The sequence below is a fragment of the Palaemon carinicauda genome, chromosome 1 (genome assembly GCF_036898095.1).
Source record: "Palaemon carinicauda isolate YSFRI2023 chromosome 1, ASM3689809v2, whole genome shotgun sequence".
In the NCBI taxonomy this organism is placed as follows: domain Eukaryota; kingdom Metazoa; phylum Arthropoda; class Malacostraca; order Decapoda; family Palaemonidae; genus Palaemon; species Palaemon carinicauda.
In genome coordinates, this window is record NC_090725.1 from 195,177,793 (window position 1) to 195,195,292 (window position 17,500).

Below are 17,500 nucleotides of genomic sequence, written 5' to 3' on the forward strand. Positions count from 1 at the left end.
TCTTCTCCAACCATTCTTGGTACTTCTTTATTCGTATTTCGCTTTCTCCACCGATTTTTCAGGATCCTCTTGCCTGTCTCTTTTCTAGTCCAAGTTTCAGAACCCTGTAATGTTACTATCCATATGAAACTTTTTACAAATCTTGTCCTTAGTTCCATTTTCAGTTTTCCCATTGATGTTCGTTTCCTTCTCAAAAGCTACCTTATTCTGCTCCTAGTCTCATATATATATATATATATATATATATATATATATATATATATATATATATATATATATATATATATATATATATATATATATATATATATATATATATATATATATATATATATATATATATATATATATATATATATATATATATATACATACATATATATATATATATATATATATATATATATATATATATATATATATATATATATATATATATATGTATATATGTATATATATATAAAGCCATATATTAAAGTCTTTCTAGATATGGATTCTATCTACTTCGGGATCAGAGACCCACTTGGGGAGTCAAGTAAAAGATAATAGCTTCTGGTTGGCTGAATTGCTAAATTAATTAAACATAATTTTTTTTTTCGGCCTCGGTATGATTCTCAGGCCGACCAAAGACTATTATATTTGAGTTGATTCCCCCTTGGGTCTCTGATCCCGAAATAGAGGGAATCTGGGTATTATGAGGAGTATATTATATGGCTTATATGAATATGAAAAACACGTCTAAATGTGCAAAATTATTATTTATATATATATATATAATATATATATGTATATTTATTCATATATATATATATATATATATATATATATATATATATATATATATATATATATATATATATACTGTAGGTACATGAAAAGACACATTTCACATATACCAGTATTGTCACGATTATTACTGTTGTATGTATCATTTACTGCATTATCATGATTATTATTATTGTACGTATTATTAACCATATTATGTACTTTCAACCAATATTTCAGATGTTGCATATCATTAGATTAATTCCTGTAATGTTATTGATATGATATGGCAACATTGAGTCAGCATTGGCAACACTTATCTGTTGTGTTCCCATGATGCAGTCTGTTCGTCTTCGTCCCCTTAGCTGATAAGTTATCTTTCCTCGTGTCTCACGTATCTTGTGTATTTACTCTAATAGACATTGAGAACCTACTTTTTAAGTTGTATCCTTGCCCCACCAATTAAGGTTAAGGAAGTTACCAACACGTACACATACATACATACATGAATATATATCACAAGCACATGTGATTTCAATCAATGTAAATATCACCCACGAATGGCATTTAATACCGAATTCTATCTTGGGAATAAACATCCACTTGGAATTCATTTTATGGTAAAAGCTTCTGTCTTGGTGGAAATTCGAACCCCCACCTGTTCGGCTGGAAACCATGCCTGCAGGGACCATACCGACTGAGCTATCAAGAGAGATAAAACTTTATGACAAGTCCTCGTTCATATTCCTGTCGAATTCAGGAATCTGTTAATACACTTGAAATAAACCCATCTCCACCATGATAACTGAATCATAAGTTTGCAACACGTGGTTATTATAAATGAATACAGTATATATCACAAGCAGACATGATTTCAATCAATGTAAATATCACCCACGAATGGCATTTAATACCGAATTCTATCTTGGGAATATACATCCACTTGGAATTCATTTTATGGTAACAGCTTCTGGCCGGGTGGAGATTCGAACCCCCACCTGTTCGGCTGGAAACCATGCCTGGAGGGACCATACCGACTGAGCTATCAAGAGAGATAAAACTTTATGACAAGTCCTTGTACATATTCCTGTCGAATTCAGGAATCTGTTAATACACTTGAAATAAACCCATCTCCACCATGAGAGCTTAATCGTAAGTTTGCAACACGTGGTTATTATAAATGAATATATATCACAAGCACACGTGATTTCAATCAATGCAAATATCACCTACGAATGTCATTTAATACCGAATTCTATCTTGGGAATATACATCCACTTGGAATTCATTTTATGGTAACAGCTTCTGGCCGGGTGGAGATTCGAACCCCAACCTGTTCGGCTGGAAACCATGTCTGCAGGGACCATACCGACTGAGCTATCAAGAGAGATAAAACTTTATGACAAGTCCTCGTACATATTCCTGTCGAATTCAGGAATCTGTTACCCTGGATAGGTACGGTCCTCGGACACCCCTTTAAGGGTATACTCGGACGCGAACGACCCCGACGCCAAAAAAAATTCTTGAAAAATCAGTTTTTGCAGTAACCTCCTTTTTTCTTTGGCCAAAAAAAACTTCAATGAATGTTTAAAACAACTGTAAAGATAAATACTACTCATCTGCAGAAAAACTATTTATTATAAATATTTTAAAAAATTAAGTAGAAAAAAAAAAGACCTGACGTAAAAATTCATAAAAAAAAGTTTATACATATATACACAAATCCTTTTAGGAATTGATTCTTGAATGTTTAGGACACATCTTGATGTATTTTGGATGAAGTCAGACCCATGGAGGTGAAGATCTGAAATGAGAAAAAAAGGGTAACTTTTTTTGGCCAAAAAAATTTGTCCAAATTTCATGAATTTTTTTGGGTACCCAAATGAAATAGGAAGTGGCTAATTTTTTTAGGGAATAAACATATGTTATCCTAAAATAGAAATATGTAAAAAAATCTTCATTATTTTGTAAATTACATTTATATCAGGGGCCATATCTAAAGGTAATTTTTTGAGTACTTAGAAATTTCGTAAAAAAATACATATATTTAATATATAATATGATATTTATGCAGGTAAAAATATACCAAAATATCACAAATTCTATAGGGAACAAGAATATATATAGATAGGGCAGCTTACGCTTCGGATATGTCCACAAAATGGCCGCCAACCACACTGACTCAGACTCCCTAATCTGCCACTTGAAATGTAGGAAGGGTATGTCAATTTCAAGGTGTTATTTACTAATCTAATTATTATTGGATATGCATAAAAATTGTATGGTGGGTTGCTGGATAATTGTCGATTATTTTACGACTATAAAATTAAAATTCTGACCCAAAAAAATTTTTTTGAAGGGAAATAAAATCGAAAAAAAAAATGTAAAACAATATTTTAGCTAAAAAAATTTGATGATATTCAATCAAAAAAAGAGTAAACAAAATTTTCCGACAAAGAAACATCTAGAGGAATCATTACTCTGTGATAGTTCCTTAGTACGTAGTAATTTTGAAAGAATTGGGAAAAAACGAAAAAATGGCAATCACCGGAAAATCGAACACATACCTATATATACGCCATATCTGGCTAAAAAAAAGATAGGCATGGGTAGTCAGATCATCTAGAAACACTTTCCAACACTATAAAAATATAAGTTTTGCGACACTACTTGCCAATTCCTTACGGTAACATGACTAAGCAAAAAAATGCAAAACAAATAAAAAGGGGCACTCGCGGAAAAATGGCTAACATTCTAATATACGGCATTTCAGAAAAAAAAAATTCAGCCACGTGCTAGGCAAACCATCAAGGCACATTTTCCGACAAATAAACATCTAAATGAATAATTACTCTGTGATAGTTCCTTAGTACGTAGTAATTTTGAAAGAAATGGGAAAAATCGAAAAAATGGCAATCACAGGAAAATCGAACACATACCTATATATACGCCATATCTGGCTAAAAAAAGAAGATAGGCATGGGTAGCCAGATCATCTAGAAACACTTTCCAACACTATAAAATTATAAGTTTTGCGACACTACTTGCCAATTCCTTACGGTAACATGACTAAGCAAAAAAATGCAAAACAAATAAAAAGGGGCACTCGTGGGAAAAATGGCCATTCTAATATACGGCATTTCAGAAAAAAAAAATTTCAGCCACGTACTAGGCAAACCATCAAGGCATATTTTCCGACAAATAAACATATAAATGAAATATTACTCTGTGATAGTTCCTTAGTACGTAGTAATTTTGAAAGAAATGGGAAAAAACGAAAAAATGGCAATCACAGGAAAATCGAACACATACTTATATATACGCCATATCTGGCTAAAAAAAAAATAGGCATGGGTAGCCAGATCATCTAGAAACACTTTCCAACACTATAAAAATATAAGTTTTGCGACACTACTTGCCAATTCCTTACGGTAACATGACTAAGCAAAAAAATGCAAAACAAATAAAAAGGGGCACTCGCGGAAAAATGCCCAACATTCTAATATACGGCATCTCAGATAAAAAAAAAGACATGCACGTGTTAGCCCAACCATCAAGGCACACTTTCTAACACATAAACATGAAAAAAAAAATCAATAATATACGGCAATTCCTTACTACGTAGTAAATTTTTACAAATATTGAAAAAAAAACAGAAATTGGCAACCGCAGTTAAATACCCAATATACCAATAACTACGTCGTATCTGACAAAAACAAAATCACGCATGGGTAGCCAGATCATCTAGACACACTTTCCAACATTAAAAAAGCAAAAGTTTTACGACACTATTTCGCAATATCTTACGGAAAAATGACTTGGCAAAAAAATGAAAAAAAATGAAAAAGGGACACTCGCGGTAAAATGCCCGACATTCTAATATACGACATCTCAGATAAAAAAAAAGACATGCACGTGTTAGCCCAACCATCAAGGCACACTTTCTAACACATAAACATGAAAAACAAATGAATAATATACGGCAATTCCTTACTACGTAGTAATTTTTACAAATATTGAAAAAAAACAGAAATTGGTAACCGCAGTTAAATACCCAATATACCAATAACTACGTCGTATCTGACAAAAACAAAGTCATGCATGGGTAGCCAGATCATCTAGACACACTTTCAAACACTAAACAAGCAAAAGTTTTACGACACTATTTGGCAATATCTTACGGAAAAATTACTTGGCAAAAAAATGAAAAAAAATTAAAAAGGGGCACTCGCGGTAAAATGGTCCTCGTGGTGATGAACGACCTTTTAACTAAAAAAAAAAACATGCATATGGTAGCCAAACAATCCACCAAGACTTTCCACAACTGATAACCTATACAAGTTGCACCATTCTACGACAATTTCATAATACGTAATAACTTTGATAATTATGCAAACTACCTTAGAAGGGTAAACTCGGACGCGAACGACCCCGACGCGTCTCAGAAATCGGGGAAGGAGTACAGCTACAGCAATGCACATCTGGACACTACTAGAGCGTGTAGGGGAGACACCTCCTGCAGGTCGATCACCCACAAATTCAGTCACGGGGGTGAGTCACGTGAGAAAAACCAGTTTTTTTTTTACGCTCGGGGTCGCGAACGACCCACCGTACCTATCCAGGGTTACACTTGAAATAAACCCATCTCCACCATGATAGCTGAATCGTAAGTTTGCAACACGTGGTTATTATAAATGAATACAGTATATATCACAAGCACACATGATTTCAATCAATGTAAATATCACCCACGAATGGCATTTAATACCGAATTCTATCTTGGGAATATACATCCACTTGGAATTCATTTTATGGTAACAGCTTCTGGCCGGGTGGAGATTCGAACCCCCACCTGTTCAGCTGGAAACCATGCCTGGAGGGACCATACCGACTGAGCTATCAAGAGAGATAAAACTTTATGACAAGTCCTCGTACATATTCCTGTCGAATTCAGAAATCTGTTAATACACTTGAAATAAACCCATCTCCACCATGAGAGCTTAATCGTAAGTTTGCAACACGTGTTTATTATAAATGAATATATATCACAAGCACACGTGATTTCAATCAATGTAAATATCACCCACGAATGGCATTTAATACCGAATTCTATCTTGGGAATATACATCCACTTGGAATTCATTTTATGGTAACAGCTTCTGGCCGGGTGGAGATTCGAACCCCCACATGTTCGGCTGGAAACCATGTCTGCAGGGACTATACCGACTGAGCTATCAAGAGAAATAAAAGTTTATGACAAGTCCTCGTACATATTCCTGTCGAATTCAGGAATCTGTTAATACACTTGAAATAAACCCATCTCCACCATGATAGCTGAATCGTAAGTTTGCAACACGTGGTTATTATAAATGAATATATATCACAAGCACACGTGATTTCAATCAATGTAAATATCACCCACGAATGGCATTTAATACCGAATTTTATCTCTCTTGATAGCCCAGTCGGTATGGTCCCTGCAGGCATGGTTTCCAGCCGAACAGGTGGGGGTTCGAATCTCCACCCGGCCAGAAGCTGTTACCATAAAATGAATTCCAAGTGGATGTATATTCCCAAGATAGAATTCGGTATTAAATGCCATTTGTGGGTGATATTTACACATACATACATATATATATATATATATATATATATATATATATATATATATATATATATATATATATATATATATATATATATATATAATTAGATAGATCGATAGATATAGGATATATATAGGTAGTAGGTTTGCCAGGGCACCAGCCACCCGTTTAGATACTACCGCTAGAGAGTTATGGGGTCCGTTGACCGGCCAGACAGTATTACATTGGGTCCTACTCTCTGGTTACGGTTCACCTTCCCTTTACCTACACATACACCGAATAGTCTGGTTATTCTTTACAGATTCTCCTCTGTCCTCATACACCTGACAACACTGAAATTACCAAACAATTCTTCTTCACCCAAGGGGTTACTGCACTGTAATTGTTCAGTGGCCACTCTCCTCTTCTTAAGTGTAGAAGAGACTCTTTACCTATGGTAAGCAGCTCTTGTGGGAGAAGGATACCCCAAAATCAAACCATTGTTCTCTATTCTTGGGTAGTGCCATAGCCTCTGTACCATGGTCTTTCACTTCCTTGGGTTAGAGTTCTCTTGCTTGAGGGTACACTCGGGCACGCTGTTCTGTCTCTTGTTTCTCTTCCTCTTGTTTTGTCCGAATTTTTAGAGTTTATATAGGAGTTATTTATTTGAATGTTGTTACTCTTCTTAAAAATTTTCTTTTTCCTTGTTTGCTTTCCTACATGGCTATTTTCCCTGTTGGAGCCCTGGACTTATAGCATACTGCTTTCCCAACTAGGGTTGTAGCTTACCAAGTAATAATAATGATAATAATAATAATAATAATAAAAATAATAATAATAATAATACAGTATATGATTGATAGATGTATAAAGAATTAGAACTTGATAAGAATCCCTAAAGCACGAGAACTATATTATCAAAGTTTATATACATCTAATAGCCTATCATACAGCCTGATAGACATAGGTAATACGTTTTCCAGAGCACAAGCCACCCGTTGAGATACTACCGCTAGAGAGTTATTTGGTCCTATGACTAGCGGAATAGTACTACATTAGTTTCCACTCTCTGATTACGGATCATGTTTCCTTTGCCTATTCATACACCGAGTAGTCTGGCCTGTTCTTTTCATATTCTCATTTGTCTTCATACACCTGACAACACCGATATTACCAAACAATTCTTCTCTACTTAAGAGGTTAACTATTGGATTGTAATTGTTCAATGGCTATTTCCCTCTTGGTAAGGATAGAAGATACTCTTTAGTTATGGTAAGCCGCTCTTCTAGGAGGACACTCCAAAATCAAACCATTATTCTCTTGTCTTATGTAGTGCCATAGCCTCTATACCATTGTCTTCCACTGTTTTAGGAATAGAGATCTCTCTCTTGAAAGTACACTTAGGCACTCTATTCTATCTAATTTCGCTTCCCCCTTTTTATAGTTTATATATGAAAGATCTATTTCAATGTTGTTACTGTTCTTAAAAATATCTTTTTTACTGATCGTTGCTTATCATATAGTTTATTTATTACCCTTTTTCCTTTTCTTACTGAGCTATTTTTTCCATGTTGAAGCCCCTGAGATTATAATATCTTGTATTTCCAACTAGGGTTGTAGCTCCACAGGAAATAATAAAAATAATAATAGTGGAAGATCCTAGGACAGAGGCTATGGCCCTACCAAAGCCTAGAGTATATTCTACCTATATCAAGTGGAAAGGAGCCACAAAGCTATTAGAGTAGATATACACTTGAATGAAGAATTCTTCGGTTTGCTTAGTGTTTCCAGTTGTATGAGAAAAAGGGATAATGTGTAGAATAGGCCAGACTATTCGGTATACATGTAAGCAAAGGAATAATGGTACGGAACCAGAGAGGAATCCATTGATAGTACTGGCCACTCAAAGGACTCAATGACGTATGTATCCTTCTACATTGGTTTTGATTGTGACAATTTTATTATGAGTGGGGCAATTGCCATTTTGATATAGGTCGAAGGTAAGGTTTGTTGGCTCTGTAAACTCGAATATGGAGGTATTGAAGGTACAATTTCCCCTCGCGTAGAAAATCCAACCAAGAAAAACTCAGCAGCTCGAAAAGATTAGCCTCGTTATTTGTTTGAATACTGGCTAAGTGACTCATAATCTCCAGATTATCCTCCTCGAGAACATAAACAAGGATTTGCTCATTTTAAGTATCAGGAAGTACTGAAAAACACTAACTGTAGAATCAAGACCTACATGGAATTTTTATCTGGATTCTCCCCATGGTATACGATTCCCGTCCTTTTATTTCCTGCAGTATAATTAGAAAGATCAAATGAGTGAGCCTTTTTCTCCTATTAAATGATAAGATATTCTGAAATACAGATAGAACACAGTTTTATAGAAAAATAAATTATCTAAGATATAAAAAGAATTTCATATAAATGGAATGCAACTGAAGCAACAATTACTTTTAACTCTGTTTTCATATTCGTTATCATTATCATTATGATCTATGTTGCAATGTTTGATAGGAAGCTGAACACTTTAAGATCAATATGAAAAGCAGCCCAGTGTAAAATAATAGATAGAGATAAAGAGACATAAAAAAACAAAATGAAGATTAATAAGGATTTTAGATGAATAGAGGGTGCTGTCACCGTGTTTAAATTGATGTATCCTAATAAATCTAGATATACAGAAGCTTATTCATGTTGCATCGATTAAACCATACAATTAGGAATTTTATTCCATAGTTTTTTTTTCTGTTTTTTACTGGAGCAATAAGAAGATTCTATAATGGGATTTAGTAATGAACTTTTCATGAGGATAGATAGACTGTTAAGATTACCTTATATATCTTGTTACGGGATGGATGGTATCGTCTACTCTAGGAAGATCTGATTTCAAGGAAGGGTAAGAATTTTGAAAGATCTTTTAAAGCATGTGCGTAGAGCTATTTGAATGACTAAGTCAGAGATTGTCGTTAAGGCTAGCGATAAGGAATTTAATAGACTCAAAGCATTTATTCAATTATTTAAGTATTCTAAGAAATGAGTTAATTGACGAAGATCAAAGTAGAGAATAATGTTCAAAGCCTGTGAAAAAAGAACGATAAACGAAAATATGTTCTAAGAACACTCACATTGTAAAAAAAAAAAAAAAAAAAAAAAAAAAAAAACTTGTGAGACGGACTAAAGTTATGAATATTTGCCAGGTTATTGATTAGATGTGTTTTTTTCAAAAATTACTTTTGAATAAAAAAAAAAAATACCTTTGTTTTTAGATGAGTCATAAATAGCCAAAGAAAATTTCAAAGAAATTATGTAAATCTGCAGCATTAGATTTACGACACTTCATACTTCTTAATAAGTTTTAAATTTATTCCAAATAATTCACACCATTCAGTAAATATAGATAGATCTATATTGAGATTTTCAGCCACCAGCTACCCGTTGAGATACTACCGCTAGAGATTTATGAGGTCTTTTGACTGGCCAGAAGGTACTGCATTGGATCCTTCTCTCTGGTTATGGTTCATTTTTACTTTGCTTGCACACACACATCGAATAGTCTGGCCTGTTCGTTATATATTCACCTGACAACACCAAGATTACCAAAAAATTCTTCACCCAAGGGGTTACTGCATTGTAATAGTTCAATGGCTACTTTCCTCTTGGTAAGGGTAGAAGAGACTCTTTAGCTATGGTAAGCAGCTCTTCTAGGAGAACACTCCAAAATCAAACCATTGTTCTCTAGTCTTGGGTAGTGCCATAGCCTCTGTACCATGGTCTTCCACTGTCTTGGGTTATAGTTCTCGGGCACACTATTCTTATTTCTCTTCCTCATGTTTTATTAAAAGTTTCCATAGTTTATGTAGGATATATTTATTTCAATGTTGTTACTCCTCTTTAAATATTTTATTTTTCCTTGTTTCTGATCCTCACTGGGCTATTTTCTCTGTTGGAGCCCTTGGCTTATAGCATCCTGCTTTTCTAACTGAGATTGAGGCTTAGCATGTAATAATAATAATAATACAGGTGTACAATCAGGTGATAATGTCTATGCAAAAGAAGTAGGATCATTTTCATAAGCAACCAACCTATTTCCAAAAGTCCAAACAATTATTGAATTTGGAAACATAAAATAAATGGTTTACCGACACCAACTTGGGTAACAAAGTTTGGGACTAGGCTTTTACCTAAGTATAACTGCTTGTTTGTTCGTGTCAAAGTACCATATCTCAATAATATACTTAAAAGGTTTCATGACCTCGCATGCATAATGATAGGTTACCTATTCCTCCTAATGGTTACCTATGTTAAGAATACCATCAAATGAAAATAAGTAGTTACCAATTTCTGTGATTTCTCCATTTCATTCCTTGGGATACTCTTCTAACATTCTTCTAATCACACAAGTAGCAATAGATATTTTCAGAAAATGTTGTTTTCCAAAGACGGATTTATGTTTATACTTCTTTAGGATGCCTGCTCTATAAGTTTGTAGTAACTTTCCTTATCCTTATGATTTAATGCTATTTGTATTCTTATTTTTGACATATCTCGGAAAAGTGGTAATATTTTATTTATATTGTTGCTAACACGTACCTTCCATGGTTTTAAACGTCATAGAAAAATTAGTGCTTAAGGGAGAATTGAGTTTAAGTTGTAAGTTTCTCCAGTTTGACGATATGATTAGGAATATGATTCAGCAATTCGGTCATAAACAAAGTTTATCTTCCAGGATTCTTTAGTGTTCAGGTTGACAAAAGAAGAAGAAGAAGAAGAAAAAAAACCTATGAATTTGGTATCAGTATCAGCGGTGCCTGGGGTGGTGCTGAATTATACAAAAAGATTGGAATCCTATACATAAGCAGCACACTTGTTTTCGATGCCTAACTACATATTATACATACAATATATATAACGTAATGGGCCAATAATACTACTTGAAGGAACACCAGATTTTACACTTCTGTGTTCACTACAGTGTTCATACTATTAATAGAGACAAAAACAATACCTCCATCTCTCCGCAGCTCATTCGATATCCCCCAGCTTGAATAAAGAGGAACCCCTCAGAGACGAGTTTCGGAGTTTTGCTATCTACAGCAGTGTGGGACTTTTCGATGAAATCTATTGACTTTCGCCTCTCTACGCCTTAACATTGTGTTTGCCCCCAAGTTCACTACTTTTGGGGCAAGGAGCAATAATAAGATAATGCAAAGAAATTATACAACAAATCTCATTCCTTAAGAATCAAAATACAATGTCCTAAAGATCAATAAAGTTCAGGAGGTGCTGTAATCAACACCAACTATATATACATAATGGTAGAAATTTGAAGGTTCAGCAATATAACCAGGAATTGCAAGATTGTCGTAACAAGTAACCTAGCCATTCCAGAAACCAAACTAAAAACACACTATGGAACAGAGAGTTATCATGTCTAGAGCTAAACACATCTGCTTCTACCTAATAGAGTAACGGTATTTGTTTTCCAGTGATTACAAAAGGATAATTGTATTGCTTACAAGCAAAAATTACAACAGACCAAGAAACTTAAGATATAATTTATCAACCACCCTGGCTGCCATCTTCCCCACTCAGCCAAAAAAAAAAAAGAATAAATAAATAAATAAATAGATAGATAAATAAAAAATAAGCATTTGATTTAATACTTCCTTATCCCCATAGGTCAAGTGAAATATTCCTAAATTTGCTGGACTGAAAATATAAATGATAAGAGTTTACGATCAATAAAGAACGAATGATCACAATCTATTTCTCGTTGGTCGACTTACTGCCAAACATATCAGCTAAAATTGGCCATTTCCTTCGGACAGTGAGGGACAAAGCCACCTGACTTCAGAAAAAAGAGAACAGATTCAAGATTAACCCGTTATTAATTTTCCTGAGTTGCATCAGAAAAGGTTGTTTTTATGGTCGAGTCTTATTAATTTTCAGATGAAATATAAACGCTTTGAGCAATGGATTTTAGGTGAATATATCTATTCCAGGTCAAAAGTGATTTATACCCGTTTGAAGTATAATATTATAATATTATATTTATTATATTATATCCAAATGAGTACTTCTGGTGTTGTCCTTGAACTAGGCTTTGTCCTTGACATGGTACTTCAAGATCAATATTGAAAAGAAAAATATTCAAAATAGCAATTGCAATATCTATATAATTGTTCTAAATTAATTCTCAAATATCACTTAAAATACTATTCCAGTTGGCTTCACACGCACCCACACACCCACACACACACACACACACACACACACATATATATATATATACATATATATATATATATATATATATATATATATATATATATATATATATATATATGTATATATATACATATATACATATATATATGTATATATATACATATATACATATATATATATATATATATATATATATATATATATATATATATATACATGTATATGAATATAAATATACGTATATATACATATATATATGTATATATATATATATATATATATATATATATATATATGTGTGTGTGTGTGTGTGTGTGTGTATGTGTGTGTATTGATGTATATATTACTTACTAAGAAACCTTATCTTTGATTTGCTCATAGCATGAATCGTAAGTGAAGTTAGAAGCTTAATAGCAAAGGAAAACCATAGGGGAAACATTATTCAACCAATGATGATGGTGAGTATTGGTATCACCAACAAACACAAAAGAAGTATTATCGACATTATCCTGTCTTTGATCTGAGATGAGTACTGTACCTAAAGATAGACATTTAGCTCATGAATTTTATATCATGACAACTATCACAGGTGTTGTAAAAATAAATAAATGAAAACCAATCATAAGAATAAAGTAATTATAATATAGATCTAATTTCTATAGGTACCATAATATTAATAACGGCAACATTACCGATGTGAATACAAATGTATACGGAAAAAAAGCAAATGGTAATCTATGTAGTAGATTAAGGAATGTATTCATCATGGTGTAGCCCAAGCACCAGCCTTGGCAAAAACAGTGTTATCGTATGCCTGCTTATTGGAAAATATTCAAGAGGATCCAATAACTGATAGAAAAATATGCTTGATCATACCCTGGAGCGAGACTACTCTCACCCAGGGTCTATCCGATAGACCCTGGGTGAGAGTAGTCCCGCTCCAGAAGAGCCGTAACATTGGAGAGTCTCTCATAAAAACAAGTATACTATGTGCAGCAGAACTCGTTATGGGGAAAGATAGCGCAAACAAGCTTTCCCAGATTTTTCTGTCAAATGATACAGTCAAGAAAAGTATAGATGAATTGTCTCAAGATATCAAAGATCAAACTCTCAACCAAGTAAGAACCTTCCCTGATTTGCCATCCAGTATGATGAAACGACTGATATCGCTCAGTGTTTCAGCTACTGATTTATGCTCGTTTCGTGTCAGGCAACAATATCAAAGAAGAAATTCTTTTCCGTCACCCGATGGAAAGTTGCACAACAGCAGAAGCTATATTTCATGATACGTCAAACTTTTTTCAGAAGAATCAACTTTCTTGGGAATCGCTGGTGGGGGTGTGTACTAATGGAGCTCCAGCCATGGGTAGTGTGTGGTCTGGGTCCGTCACAAAGGTAAAAGAAAAAAATCCATCTGTAATGAGTACACACTGCATACTTCATCGTGAAGCCTTAGCATTCAGAACTTTGCCTGCTGAGATGTTGGATGTCTTGAATGTGGCTATCAAGGTAGTCAACTTCATCAAAGCTGGGCCCTTAAACACTCGTCTCTTCAAACTGCTGCGTAAGGATATGGAATCCGAACATGAAGCCTTGCTCTTTTATACGAACGTACGATGGCTATCAAAAGGGAACATGCTTGGATGGCTTTATGAGCTACGAGAAGAAGTAGCAATATTTCTAGAATCACGGCAGACGGCAGACTTTCATGACAATTTCCAAGCTGAAGGTTTTCAGATAACTCTAGTTTACCTGGTGGACATTTTTGAAGCATTGAATGTTGTGAACCTTAAAATACACGGGAAAAGCATCAACACCATCATGCACCACGATACCATTCGAGCCTTCATGGCCAAACTCAACCTCTGGAAATGTCGGGTTCAGCCGGGAAATGGAGCCAGTTTTAGGAATTTGGATTCTGCTCTTGCTGGCAGTAACCTCGACTCTGATTTAAAGCAACACATAATCACTCATCTAAGTGACTTGAAAACAGAATTCATCAGATACTTCCCAGATATAGATGACAAGCGTGAAGCCTAGAAATTCATCAGGAACCCATTTCAATGAGAAGTAGCTGATATTGCTGATGAAGTCCAAGAAGAGTTCCTAGAGTTGAAGTTCAACTCCACAGCTAAAGAAGACTTTAAAGATATGGATTTGGAGACGTACTGGGTCAAATACCTTTCTGTTTACCCTCTGATCTCACATCAGTCTCTTCGGATTCTAACAATGTTTGGATCCATATATGTATGTGAAACTGCATTTTCCAGTCTTGTAGCTACCAAAACCAAGTACAGAAACCCCCTGAACGTTGAAGGGGACTTATGTTGTGCCCTTTCAAGCATTCGACCACGTATTCAAGATTTGGTAGCTAAGAAGCAGCGCCAAATATCTCACTAACCATGTGTTGAAGATCTGGTAGCTTAGAGCAGTGTCAAATACATCACTAACCATGTATTGAAGATCTGGTAGCTTAGAGCTGTGTTAGATACCTTACTAATGTAATTCATGCTTAGCAAATGGACTGAAAAGCCTTTTTTTTTTCTTTCTATTGATCAGGTGAAATCTGTTTTTCTGATTCTAGTGTATTTGTGTTGACACATTTTTAAATATATGAGTATATTATCAAACCATATAGTGTCAGCTTAGTAAATGAAGCACAATGAACTCAGAAATAATGAAAAAAAAAAAGTTCACAGATGAGTTACGAACTTTGTTAGATAATAAAGAACTCTTAACGAAGTTGTAAAGAAGCAAGTGGTTTGAGATGTATTAATAGTAATTCTTTTTCATTCTACCAATGTTTATTGCATTGTATATCTTTTGTATTACCAGGATGTTTAAAGGAGTTATATAATCAGCTTTGGAAGTTGTCAAATGCTGGTAAACCTTAACTATTAGTAAAAAATCGAGACGGTTGCTGGGGCTGCCTTGTGCGGGAAACAGCCACACACAAAGAAGATGAACACGTTTGATCAGCTGATTTATCACCTTTCTTGTGCTGAGCAATCCTACCCCCTTTTTTCAGCTATCTCATGCCACGGACTCTGTAAGCTAATTATCAAGGCTATTTAATTCATTATCTCATATTGCTCGTAGTTTGCTATTTCAAACATATCTATAACCTATTTGCTAGGAATATATTTGATATTATATAATATATCGGAAAGAAGTTAAAAAAATATTAACTTGAACTGTTTGTTTTGTTATTGCTATGCTACTGTTAAAGGTACAAAGGCTTCTCACGAATGGTAGAGGCAAAGGACAGTGACATTGCCCTAGCAAGCAGGACAATGTCCTGGAGACTGACCATTTGCACATAGGATCAGCGCCCAAGGCCCTTCTTCATCCAAGCTAAATCCAGGGAGGGCCAGGCAATGGCTGCTGATGACTCAGCAGGTAGACCTATACGCTACCTCCTACCCATCATATTTAGCTCACAATGATGATAAGGTTGTAGCCACTAAAGAAACTAACATGTTTGAGGGAGACTCGTACTCCAGTCAGGCGATCACCAGTTAGGGACGTTTCCAAATAGGCCACCACAATATTTGTATTTGATAACCTTGGGCTGAATTGACTTATTCTGTCCTCAATCAATTTTGTTTTTCTTTTTTTTTAATCAGGACATCCATATTTTAAATTTGTTAGAATTACAATTTTATTTTAAAGATTTTCATAAACATAGAGACAATATTATTCACTATCCATTAAGTACAGAAGATGAGCCTTCCAATAAACCAATAAATTATCATGAATATTGAAATTAGATTAGGCTAAGTAGCGTTGAAAAAAAAAAAAGATAAATGTGTAATTTTCTCATATTTGATTATTCTCACAGCTCATTCAAATACTTTAGTTGCCTCTGCCTCTCCTGTGGTCTTTGCCACTTTCTTTAAAGTTTTGAATAGCCCCAAATATGAAAAATTCTAATATATTCAATATATCGGCTCTAGCTAGTGAGCTTACTGCCTGACATAAGGGAGCCACTGGTATTATAATTTTCTTTTTCATTACCTAATTAATATCTTTCGTCTTTTGAGGGCGAAGCCAAGCCTCAAGCATGCGTTGAAACACGCCCCTTATGGTGTGGGAGGGTGAATGGAAATTTAGTGGCTTTGCCTTCCACTCGACGTACCATCCAAATCTGTTTGTTTTTATGTTCTTGTGATCATCATCATTAATTTGCCTATTGAATTTGCTATAAAACCCCGATGGTTATTTTAGTGATAATTATGTTGCAATGAGTACCAAAAAAAAAAAAAAAAATTATATATATTTCTGAATCTGAAACATTGTTCCAAGACTTCAGGTTCAATGGTTATTCGAAACTAATTGACACATAAACACTAAGTTAATATGTAAGTTATCATTATTTACAATTAATTTTATTCGTATTTTAATCGCACCTGTCAACTCACTCAACTCACAGTATATTTATAATATACTTGTGTGTATAGAAAACTGATTATTTCGGACAAACTGAGGTCCAGCCAATTAGATGTAAGTAAGTGACTCTAAGTTTAGTACATTTATTCCAGCTTAAAAAATTACGGTATAATTAATATTAGTTCGATTTTGGAAAATCTTTTTCGAAGAGTTGCTCATTATACATGGTTAAAGAAGCTCCTATTCTGACATCATGTTGGTAGAGTCAAGGTCTTGGCAAAGTATTCTCAGAACACTTGCCGAAGGTACATATTAAATTAGAGATCCCTTAGTATTTCTAATAATGCTAAATGTGTGAGGAAACATTAGACATTTTAAAGATTAAGTCTATTTGGTGTCGGCGTACTTGTCTACAAAGGAATCTAAGAGACGTAATACTTCTGGTAGGAATGATCCTTATTGAAGTAGGATCATAAATCTCCCTAGGTACTATCACAACTGGTTGATATTACCTTGAACAACCTACA

The 17,500-nt window shown here is 34.3% G+C and overlaps 1 protein-coding gene across 1 annotated transcript in view; it reads left to right on the forward strand.

The window, feature by feature from the left end:
• LOC137636263 (zinc finger BED domain-containing protein 5-like) overlaps positions 1–14,624 on the forward strand; it is a 17,169-nt gene extending 2,545 nt beyond the window's left edge. The window contains exons 2-4 of the mRNA XM_068368719.1: positions 11,378–11,454; positions 13,487–13,702; positions 13,890–14,624. Coding sequence (XP_068224820.1) covers positions 11,378–11,454; positions 13,487–13,702; positions 13,890–14,624 — 1,028 coding nt within the window. The remainder of the gene's footprint in view (positions 1–11,377; positions 11,455–13,486; positions 13,703–13,889) is intronic.
• Positions 14,625–17,500: the final 2,876 nt, after the last annotated feature.